The following is a 12,080-nucleotide window of genomic DNA, read 5'->3' on the forward strand; positions in this document are numbered from 1 at the left end:
AGTATGTATCTACGTAGTATATATTTGGACAGTTTCCCACTGTATTTCAGATTGCACAAAATATTTGCAATTTATATGTACATAAGTTTGTATGTATATACTTTTATTTGAGCATATTTTTATAGTCAATTGTAATTATTCAATTGTTTTTAACACGGGCGGGAATTTATTAGTATAAAAGGGATTGGCCCACAAGACGATTGTTCTGATGAAATCTACAGTCAGTAGATGAAAGCACTCAACTTGTAACATTCGTATTTTTGTATTAAAACTGTTTTTAACCAGTTGGATCGTGACACTATTTTTTCTTGGAACCATTTTCGTGTTTTATTTATTTGGAATTTGTTGGGGTTCCTTGATCTGGTATTTGGATGAATGCACACAAATAAAAAAGCCTCTGAAAACAAGAGTGGTGTGTTTTAACCATAATACAGTGTATTGTATACACTACCAAAATGAGATGCAACATATATTATGAAAACACAAGTATTTGGGTAGAAACGATTGAAAAAGGGGGAATGAGTGAAATGAAGATGTAATTTAATTAAACTAAAGCCAAGTAGTGAAGATTTTTCCTCAATCTGTCAAATCACAGTTCTGTGCCCTTCTCAACAAACCAGACTTCCTTTCCTCGATGCAGTCAGTATAAGCATCTCAAACAAGATTGTGTTTTCTGAACAATCAACCAGGGGAATAGTTCCAGCAGTCCCCCCCACACACTTTCTATGAAATACAATCAAGCAAACAGTAATTTAGTCTTCTCTTAACCAATGACAAGAAAGAAAAATATTTCTCTTTTCACCTATCTGATAGTGGGAAACATCTGATAATCACTCCAACTGTGGTCAAGGAAAATAAAATCTTGTAAATACAAAGTACAATAGGGGATACTCCTGACTACTCTTAGAACAGCAGTTGATATTCATATTAAAGGACTGAGAGAAATGACAGACAAACAGTTCTTTAAAAAATTTAGTTCTGTTTAGCATTCCATCCAGTTTTTCATTTGAGGAACCAGTTGCAATGCCTGCAATCCTGAGAATTTTGTAATACGTGTGAAATATTTACTTTAATGCTTTGAAGTAAAACATAAAATTAAAGATATATATGTAGATAAAAACAGTAATTACAAAAGGCACTTGTTTAACAAAAATCATAGCAATAATACAAATATATGGTAAAAACCTTTGAAATTACATTGCGAGGTCAGACGTGTCCTCGATCTCACAGAGATCATGCAATAAAAGACAGGCCAACCATAATGGAAAAGCCAATAAGAACAAATAAAACACTCAGTAACCGCTGTTCAGAGGAGTTCAACTCATGTGGCAAAATTTCTAAAAAGGTGATGTAAACAAATGTTCCTGCAGCAATTCCCTCCAAAATACACTGAGCTAGGCCATCACCACTTCCTTGAGTCAGCATTACTCCAATGCCAACTGCAATTCCTAGTGGTGACATCAGTGCAAACAGAATAATGTAGTCCACCATAAAGTTTGGCCGAACCTTGCTTTGGTTCAACTTTAAAGCAAGACTAAAAACTATAATGCTCTTATGGATCAAAATGGCAATGCAAATTTGTACAGCCTTGGACTCAGAGTCTTGCAAGCCAATAGCCAATCCTTCAAAGACTGAATGGAATGACAAAGACAGGAAGAGTATAAATGAACGGAAAGTGGAGTGAGCATAAAAGTCCACATGGATGTGGTGTCCCCCACTTTCTACATCTTCAGCACTGTAACTGTGGGAGTGGCAATAACTGTGGGAATGGTGATGATGCCCACTGTGATTGTGCTGATGGTGGCTACTGCTGGAATAGTTCTGTGGATCAGATGAATTTGTAGGAGACAGAAGTGGCAACTTCTCAGCTGATGAATGCTCACTGCAGTCCAACACAATGCGCTCAATAATCAGTACCAGGAAGAATCCTGCCGCCATGATGAACTCTGGAAGTGGAAAATCCATCTATGAAAAAAAAAAACAGAAACAACATTAGTATACAGAAATACACATACACTATTTGGTCACCTACACTAGACCATTACTTACTCCAGAGAGTTGTCTTAAACTAGACATCTGAAATTAGGCAAGAAACAATAATCCTGTCATTTCCATATTTTTTCCTTCCCCACCTAGTTTTCATGTGGGAATTGTCTGATGATTCACATTCCTGTATCCCACTGCCTCTTTTGTTCTTCCCCTAGAGGCAAGAACTAAACATCCCTGGACAGAGTGAAAGCTTTAAGGCCCACCTGCTCCCTGTCCAACATCATGTGCTCAGCCCATTGGTTCCCCCTGGGGAAGTAACATAGTAGGGAGAAGGTCCATCTTCCTAATTCCACAGAGCCCATCTTAACTGCTCCACCATAGCTGACCTGTTGCCTCATGATGTCTGCTGCTCAGGGGAAGACATGAGTGCTACCACCTAGGCCTTCTCCTGATCCGATGGCACATTATACCTCTGTACAAGCCTGCAAGGCTTCTTAGTAATTTATACTTTAAGTAGGTTAGCTGCACTAGGCCAATAGCCTCTTTTCAGGGAAAACCTGAGGTAGCATTCATACTGACCACAGGAAGTTTGACCAGGGCACGAGTGAACTTCCCCACTCTTCATTGTTGTGAGTGGGAACCATTTTGGAGGAGTATTTCCTGTTTCCATTCCAGGTGCAGAGGCAGCCTGGAAAAACAGGGAGGCAGATGGAGAGAGAATGAGATGATGGAGTAGTGAAAGAAATGAAGGAGAAAGCAAACAAATATCAAGGCAGAAGAATGCGTGCAGGATTCTGAAGAAATATTTGAAAAAAACCTATTGGATGGAGAGGAGTCAGCAAATAATGGATCTATAATCACAACCCGCCACTCAGGAGGGTTGCGGGATGATTTACTTAAAGAAATGGTGATGCAGAATGAGCCAAAAAATGAAGGAGATTTTTCCCGGGAACACACTATGGAGAAAATACAAAAGGAAGATGCAGAGACAATCCTAAAGAATAGTGCTGAGATGGAAAAGAAAACATACTCAGAGACTAAGTAAAAGAAGGCAAAAGTGGAGTAACAGAAAAGAAGTCAGAAGAAAATGAAAAATGGAAGTACATGGTGAGGATTTAAAGTAAAGAAGACAATGAAATGGACTGATATGAAGTATGGGACAATTTAATAGCTCCTTTGGGTGTAAAAGCACATGAGGTAAGAGCATTTATTCTTATTAACAAGGAGATACTTTGTGACATTATATTTGAGACAATTTATTCAATGGAAAATTTTCTTGGAGAATATGAAAAAAAGAAAGACTGTAACCCATGGGCTCTTTATATGTTAAAAGCATTTAACAGGGAAACAAAAAAACTAGAAGCTTCATATACAATTTCAAACAGAGATAGTAAGAGACTATGAAAGGACGTTTGAAAGCATTATGTAAATAAGTACTGGACATTGCAAAAGTTTATGACAAAAGGGGTTTATGGACTAGTGGCTGAGACTGTAATACTGTGTTAAAATAGAAAGAGAAAAAATATACATGTACCAAGCATGATGAACATAGAAGGGATAGGGATGTTGTAAAATACTAGGGACAACCCAAAACAGGTTTTATTTTGGAAAAGGACATTTGATAAGTAACTGTGACAAAAGAAAATGTTATATTTGTGGGGAAATGGAACATGATGCAAAAATGTGAACTGAAATGTTATAAATGTAACAAAATTGGACATTTATGGATGGATTGCAAACATGAAAAAGTAAGGAAAAAGAAAGAGATAAGAAAATGAACAAAAAAAAGAAATTTTAGAAGTAGTACAGATAGAAGAAACATTAGAAGAAAAAATAACAGACAGGACACAGAAGGTGGTTCTGATATAAGCAATAGACACAAACTGGGAAGTAGTAAAAGAAAAAAAGAATTCTATTGGTAAAAGACAGACAAAATTAAAGGGGTAAGTATAAAAGAAAAAAAAGAAAGGAAATGGATAAAAAAGAATATATGTACATATATAGCTAAAGATTGGGGCTTTGTATTATGCAGTGATGGAAAACCTTTTGGGCTTGGTGTGTCAAAAATTTGGAAAATGCCTATCGCAACTCTGCTAGTATGTCCCCGAACAAAAGAGAAACAATTCTTTACATATTTATTTATTTAAAAAAATACAGTCTAATCATGTGTGTTGCTATGCATTATAAAAGTAAAAGAAAAATCAGTGACTTACAATAGGGAAAAAAATATGCACACTAAGTGGGCTTAAAATAGTCATCAAAAATTACCCTGCTTTTAATAGTAATTTTGAATTGAACTGGAAAAAATATGGAACACATTGCATTTATTCTGATTAACATCAATTAATGACTTTTTGTTGCTGAGTTGTAATAGATAAGTGCACAGTCACACATTTCTTCTATTTTTGTTCATTCAGTTTCTTTGGCAATTCAGGTGTTGGTGAACACTGGTGTGTCACCCAAAATGTCATGGCTTGTCATCTCAGACACGCATGTCATAGGTTCTCCATCATTGGTATAATGGTTAAGGTACTTGACTCACCGACACAAGGTACAGTGCTTGGCTTTCACCTTTGGGAAGGAAACTGGGAATGACCTATGAAGGCAACTTGTAATTAGCTATGAAGTTAAAAAAACACGAATCTAAAGGAAAGGGAAAATGAAAATTTTAGAGTGTTTTCTGTAAATGTGAATAGTATTAGGAATATAAAAAGAAGAATAGGAATTTTGGAATGGTACAATGCATGTGGGGTAGATGTAATTATATTAGAAGACACAAGATTTTTAACAAATGAATCTATGGGGAGGAAAGAAGCTGGAATTTGGGAAATGAGAGATGTTCTGGAATAGATATATTCTGTAGAACTACAGTAAAGATATTAGATGTAAAGTTAAATGGGAAGATTAACCATTGTAGATTTAAAATGGAAAAAACAAAAACTACATAAAATTATAATATATGCTTATACTAACTGTAAAGAAAGGGAAAGCTTATTTCATCAGATTTCAGACTATGTAGTGATAAATAGGATTATAATAATAACAGGAGATTAATTGTGATTTAAGAGGCAAGCATAAAAAGAAAGTTAATGATATAAGAAAAATGTTAGAAGTTCTAAGATGTGGCACGTTAAAACCTGGGACAAAAATTCATGGACTTGCAAAAGGGGAATGTACAGAACTGAAATAGATTTTGTAGTATCAGAAGGTTTAGTTACAGGATGAGGAGGATAGTAATCGAAAAATAATTTTCTGATCATCTTGCAGAATGGCTAGAGATGGAAGAAAACAATGAATATATAAAAATAGGCAAAGGAATAAAAATGAGAAAGCAGGGAATGAAGAAGGAAAGAGCTTAGTAATACAGTTATGGAGGGATTACATTACCATGAGAACTTTTTACAAAAATTGGTCTGAATGGTGGATGATATTAAAGGGAAAAAAATTTATATAGGGAGATTGGAGACTACTGTAAAGTGGTGGCCAGGGAAAGTGTAGTTAGGCAGCACAGAATGGTGGTTTGTAGGATGACATTGGTGATCAAGAAGGAGGAGGAGGAGTGTGAGGGCAGCACCAAGGATCAAATGGTGGAAAATGAAAAAGGGTAATTGTGAGGTGGAGTTCAGGGATGAGTTAAGACAGGCACTGGGTGGCAGTGAAGAGTTACCAAACAGCTGGGTAACTACAGCAGAGCTAGTAAGGGAGACGGCTAGAAAGGTGCTTGGTATGACATCTGGACAGTGGAAGGAAGACAAGGAGACATGGTGGTGGAATAAGGAAGTACAGGAGAGTATACAGAGAAAGAGGTTGGCAAAGAAGAAGTGGGATTATTAGGGAGATGAAGAAAGTAGACAGGAGTATAAGGAGATGAGGTGCATGGCAAAGAGAGAGGTGGTGAAGGCTAAAGATAAGGCATATGAAGAGTTGTATGAAAGATTGGACACTAAGGAGGGAGAAAAGGACCTGTACCGATTGGCTAGTGAGGGACCGAGCTAGGAAGGATGTGCAGCAGGTAAAGGTGATAAAGGACAATGAGGGAAATATACTCACAAGCGAGGAGAGTGTGTTGAGGCGATGGAAAGAGTACTTTGAGGGGTTGATGAATGAAGAGAATGAGAGGGAGAGAAGCTTGGATGTTGTGGGGATAGTGAATCATGAAGTACAATGGATTAGCAAGGAGGAAGTAAGGATAGCTATGAAGAGGATGAAGAATGGAAAGGCTGTTGGTCCAGATGACATACCTGTGAAAGCATGGAGGTGTTTAGGTAAAATGGCAGTGGAGTTTTTAACCAGATTGTTCAATGAAATCTTTGAAAGTGAGAGGATGCCTGAGGAATGGAGAAAAAGTGTTTTGGTACTGATTTTTAAGAATAAGGGTGATGTGCAGAGCTGTAGTAACTACAGAGGGATTAAATTGATCAGTCACAGCATGAAGTTATGGGAAAGAGTAGTGGAAGCTAGGTTAAGAAGGGATGTGATGATTAGTGATCAGCAGTATGGTTTCATGCTGGGAAAGAGCACTACAGATGTGATGTTTGCTCTTAAAGTGTTGATGGAGAAGTACAGAGAAGGTCAGAAGGAGTTGCACTGTGTTTTTGTAGACTTAGAAAGCATATGACAGGGTGCCTAGAGAGGAGTTGTGGTATTGTATGAAGAAGTTGGGAGTGTCAGAGAAGTATGTAACAGTGGTACAGGATATGTACGAGGGTAGTGTGACAGCGGTGAGGTCTGCGGTGGGAGTGATGGATGCGTTTAAGGTGGAGGTGGGATTACATCAAGGATCAGCTCTGAGTCTTTTCTTATTTGCAATGGTGATGGACAGGTTGACAGACGAGATCAGACAGGCGTCCTCGTGGACTATGATGTTTGCAGACGACATTGTTATCTCTAGTGAGAGTAGGGAACAGGTGAAGGAGACCCTGGGAGATGGAGATATGCTCTAGAGAGAAGAGGAATGAAGGTCAGCAGGACTAAAACAGAATATATGAGTGTGAATGAGAGGGAGGATAGAGGAATGGCGAGGATGCAAGGAGTAGAGGTGGTGAAGGTGGATGAGTTTAAATACTTGGGATCAATACTTCAGAGTAATGGTGAGTGTGGAAGAGGGGTGAAGAAGAGTACAGGCAGGATGGAGTAGGTGGAGAAGAGTGTCAGGAGTGATTTGTGACAGACGAGTACCAGTAAGAGTGAAAGGGAAGGTCTACAAGAGAGTAGTGAGACCAGCTATGTTATATGGGTTGGAGACAGTGGCATTGACAAAAAGGCAGGAGTTTGAGCTGGATGTGGCAGAGTTAAAGATGTTAAGATTTGCACTGGGTGTGACGAGGGTGGACAGGATTAGGAATAAGTATATTAGAGGGTCAGCCCAGGTTGGAAGGTTTGGAGACAAAGCCAGAGAGGCAAGATTACATTGGTTTGGACATGTGCTGAGGAGGGATTCTGAGTATATTGGGAAAAAGATGCTAAGGATGAAGCTACCAGGTAACAGGAAAAGAGGAAGGCCTAAGATAAGGTTTATGGATGTGGTGAGACAGGACATGCAGGTGGTTGGAGTGGCAGAGCAAGAGAGGACAGGAAGAAATGGAAACAGATGATCCGCTGTGGCGACCCCTAATGGGAACAGCCAAAAGATGACGATGATTTTATATATATATATATATATATATATATATATATATATATAGATATATATATATATATATATATATATATATAGATAGATATATATATAGATACACACACATTATATATATATATATATATATATAGTAGAGAAAGGAAAATATTAAATAACAATGCATTGGAAGATTTAGAACATTATTAAAGAAATTACTTTGACAAAGAAAGGAATTTGAAAGAAATCAAGAAAAAATACAAGAATTGCATAAACAAAGATTTTTTTACAAGGAAAAATAGAAGTAGGATCAATTTACTTAAGCAGATTAATAAAGGAGCATGGTACTGTTATCGAGAGAAATAAAAAATGTAAATGGAGAAACAAAGATCTGAGGAAAAGATTATGAATAATGTAGTACAATATGTACAAGAAATGTTTAAAGGAAAAAAGAAGGTAGTGAAAACTTTCCATGGTTTAACAGAAAGAAAGAACAAAGAGTTGGAAAATGAGATTTATTTAAATCAGCTAGATAATGTATTAGGACAAATAAATGTAGATTTGGCTCCAGGCCCATATGGAATACAGTATGACATGTATAAAAATTTAACGGGCTGGCAAAAATATTTTTTAAAGATTTTGAATGAATGGTTAAATGAAGGTTTTATGTATAAAGAATTATTTAGTGAAATATTTAATTTCATATAGAAGACGAAAGAGAAGAGAATTAAAAAATGGAGACCATTAGTACTGAATAATACTGATTATAAAATCTTTATGAAAAGAATACAAAAGAGATTTGAAACTAAAATGGAAAATATTATGGAAAATAGCATATATAGTATGAAGGGGAAGAAGGGTGGTCAAGAATTATTAATGGTAGAGAAATTATGGATGATAATTATGAACTGAAAAAAAAATAGTTGTAAATGGCTGGTTAACCCAAGCGGTACATATGAAGAGTGGTATAAGACAGGGATGTAAAATAAGTTGTATACTCTCTGCATTAGTTATTAATTTGGTAGCATGTGAAATAAAAATGAAGGATGCGGAGTACATAACAGATGGCTTTAAGTAGAGAGAAAAGTAAAGGTTTAGATGATATAGTAAAGATTGGGTTATATATTTTAAAATTAATGAAATTTCTGTGTTCGGTATAAAATTAGGGAATAAAGATATAATTAGAATTCAATGGGAAAAAACAATAGAAGAAATAAAGTAAATATCTTTTTCTGGAAAACTTTTAAATTATCATTTAGAAAAAAAGGCTTATTTGAAAAATTCAGTATTTATGGGTAAAAATAATGTACTTCACAAGTGTATTCATGTTGCCAACAGTATTTGAAAATGATTTATTGCAGATCATTTTTTTCAATTATATAGGGTTTTAGATTAAGTAAAAAGAGGAATTTTGTATGTAAATAAAAAGTAGGTTTAGGGTTAATTAACCCAGTGATATATGCTGCTTTATTAAATTTGTACAAAGTGTTAAAGTAGATAAATGAAAAAGATGAGGGATTAGTAGTAAAACTGTATAATTACAAATATAATGCATTTTGGGCTATGATAAAAAAAAAAACAAGTAAAAGAGAAAACGAATGTATAAATGAAAAAATAAAATATGTTGCCAAGAAAAAAAAATTGTGGAAAATAGAAATACATGATATAGAAAAACAGAAAAGTATGGTATAAGAATGCAGTAATAAAACATTGCTATGTAAAACCATGGGAAAAATCTAACAGATGGAAAATAAAAAGCTATAAAAATAAGCAGCAGACTGAGTAATCAGAAAGTAGAATGTCAAGATTGTTGTGGAGACTGGTAACAGACTGAATTGCCAGTAAAATGAAATAAGCCATATAAAAAGAAAAATGCTTGAATATGTTTACATTGTCAAGAAAGTACAGAATGTGTGTTTTTGAAATGTAACACAGTAAAAAAGCTATGGGGAAACTATGTAAAGAAGATTTTTTGAAGATATAAAAAGTGGATAAAATAAAGATATTATTAAGAACAGAAGTAAAGAATGTGTTAAAAAGATAAGTTATTTTATGTTATATATGAAATGAAAGAATAAATTAAATTCTGTTTAATGGCAAATGGATTTTAGCAGCAAAATGAAGTAAAAAAGTACAGTTTTGTACCTACCATAAATGTAGATGTTCGAGTGTTGACACTGCTGCAGTCTTCACACTTGGGTTATCCTGCCATCAGGCGGTCCCACAGTCGGCCAGATTTCCAAAGTCCTGGTCCGGCGTCAGTTGTCGTCGCTTTCTCCCTGACATCAGTGCGCCAGGGGTATAACTGAGACAACCAACGCCATTTTCTTCAGTTTTTCTTGCCCCAGATGCCAGGTGCCCCAAAAAAGGAAGGGCATGTTAAAATAACTAACAGTAACCAAACATGAGACAGCAAATAAGCAAACAACCCCAGTCAAATTTATATAAAGAGGGTACATTTGTTTTACAATTTCAAGTAATCAATAATAGAACAGAGAGGGGAAGGAGGGAGGGAAATTAGGACTGCAGCAGTGTCAACACTCTAACATCTACATTTATGGTAGGTACAAAACTGTACTATGTTCATCGTGTTACACTGCTGCAGTCTTCACACTTGGGTTGAGTCCCAAAACGGAGAAAGGGTGGTTGGAAATTAGATAGCATTAGGACTGGCTATGAGGCCCTGCAGGACTGCAGTGGCAAAACCAGCCCTGGACTTAGAAAAAGGAGGCAAATGGTAGTGCTTGGTAAAAGTATGTACAGAACTCCAAGTAGCTGCTTCCAAGATGTCCTTGGTGGGTACACCTCTAAGGAAGGCAGTAGAAGTGGCTGTTGCTCTTGTGGAGTGGGACCTAATGTTGGTAGGGGCCGGTTTCCCATGGTGTGTATAACAAAAGGATATGCAATGCCCTATCCATTTCGAGATTGTTTGTTTAGAAATGGCTTTCCCCAGGGTTGCTGGGGCATATGAGACAAAAAGCTGATCTGTTTTCCTGCTAGCTTTGGTTTTGTCCAAGTAGAATCATAATTGCCTGTGAATGTCCAAAGAATGCAGTATTTTTTCTCCTTTGTTCTGAGCTTTGGGGAAAAAGGTGGGCAGGTGGACAGTCTGGTTTAGGGCCACACTAGAAACCACTTTTGGCATAAAGGAAGGATTGGTTCTTAGGGACACCCTGTCCTGGTGGAATATGAGAAAGGGCTCCACTGCCATAAGGGCCTGTAATTCAGAAATTCTCCGAGCTGAAGTTATTGCTAGGAGCAAAGCTGTTTTCCATGAAATAAACTTTAGTTCTGCTGAGTTGGCTGGTTCAAAAGGAGGTACAGTTTTCCAAAACAAAATTAAGGTCCCAGGTTGGAGTTGGTGCTCTGCGTGGTGGTCTGATATTTTTTGCCCCCCTTAGAAACTGTTTGACCAATGGGTATGAAAAAAATGGTGGATCCGTGTTATAGTTAGCAGAGATGGCAGAGGCTTGGATCTTAATAGATGAGAAAGACAGGCCCTTGTTTAGTAACTCAGCTAGGTATTGTAGAATCTGAGGAATGTTGAGTACCTGAGGATCTAAGTTTCGTGCATGGTTCCAGGCACAGAATCTCTTCCATTTGTCAGCATAAGTTTTTCTGGTAGTAGGCCGCCTGGCCTCCAGTATAACATCCATAACAGCCCTGGAAAGAGGCATCGCTGAGTTTGTCAATAGATCTTCCATGCTGCTAGATTTAATGTCTTGAGCTGACCGTGCAGGCTCTGCTTGTCTTTTTGAAACAACAGCTGAGAGGTTAGAGGCAGTGACCATGGTGGTTCCTTTGTTAGGTTCGTTAGTATTGGGTACCAATGCTGGCGAGGCCAGTTCGGAGCTATCAGTATCATCCTTGGTTTCTCTTGTCTGGCTTTTATTAGTACTTTTGCTAGTAGAGGCAGAGGAGGGAATGCATAAACTTGCAGGTTGCTCCAGCTGAATGAGAGTGCATCCACTTTCCATGCTTGTGGATGGTAAATCCTTGTGCAGAATAGAGGTAGCTGGGCATTGCTTGGTGATGCAAACAGATCCACTTCTGGAGTGCCCCATCTCTGTATTATCTTCTTGAAAATGAGTGGGTTTAGCTGCCACTCGTGTGGGTCCATGATGTCTCTGCTTAGGTTGTCTGCCAACGTATTTTTCGCTCCTGGCAGGAACTGTGCTTGCAGGTGAACCTGTAATGCCAAGGCTGTGTGTCCCAAAGGTTCATGGCTAACCTGCACAGGGGGTAGGAATGAGTTCCCCCCTGCTTGTTTATGTACCACATGACTGTTGTGTTGTCTGTCCTTATAAGCAATGCGCCTGGAAGAAGAAGATCCTTGAAAGCTATGAGTGCATTTTGTACTGCCAGCATCTCTTTTTGGTTTATGTGAAGATGCCTTTGAAGCTTGCTCCATTTGCCCTGGATACATTTTCCGTCCATGTGGGCTCCCCATGCATAATCTGAGGCATCTGTTGTTAGA

The 12,080-nt window shown here is 37.3% G+C and overlaps 1 protein-coding gene across 1 annotated transcript; it reads right to left on the reverse strand.

Moving 5' to 3' along the window:
* Positions 1-959: 959 nt before the first annotated feature.
* On the reverse strand, positions 960-1,983 carry LOC122806911 (zinc transporter ZIP1-like). Its single transcript, XM_044077720.1, has one exon. The coding sequence runs from the start codon at positions 1,963-1,965 to the stop codon at positions 1,234-1,236; it is 732 nt and encodes a 243-aa protein (XP_043933655.1). The 5' UTR covers positions 1,966-1,983; the 3' UTR covers positions 960-1,233.
* Between the last annotated feature and the right edge of the window lie 10,097 nt (positions 1,984-12,080).

The sequence above is a fragment of the Protopterus annectens genome, chromosome 7.part0 (genome assembly GCF_019279795.1).
Source record: "Protopterus annectens isolate FY-2018-M chromosome 7.part0, PAN1.0, whole genome shotgun sequence".
NCBI classification, from domain to species: Eukaryota; Metazoa; Chordata; order Ceratodontiformes; family Protopteridae; genus Protopterus; species Protopterus annectens.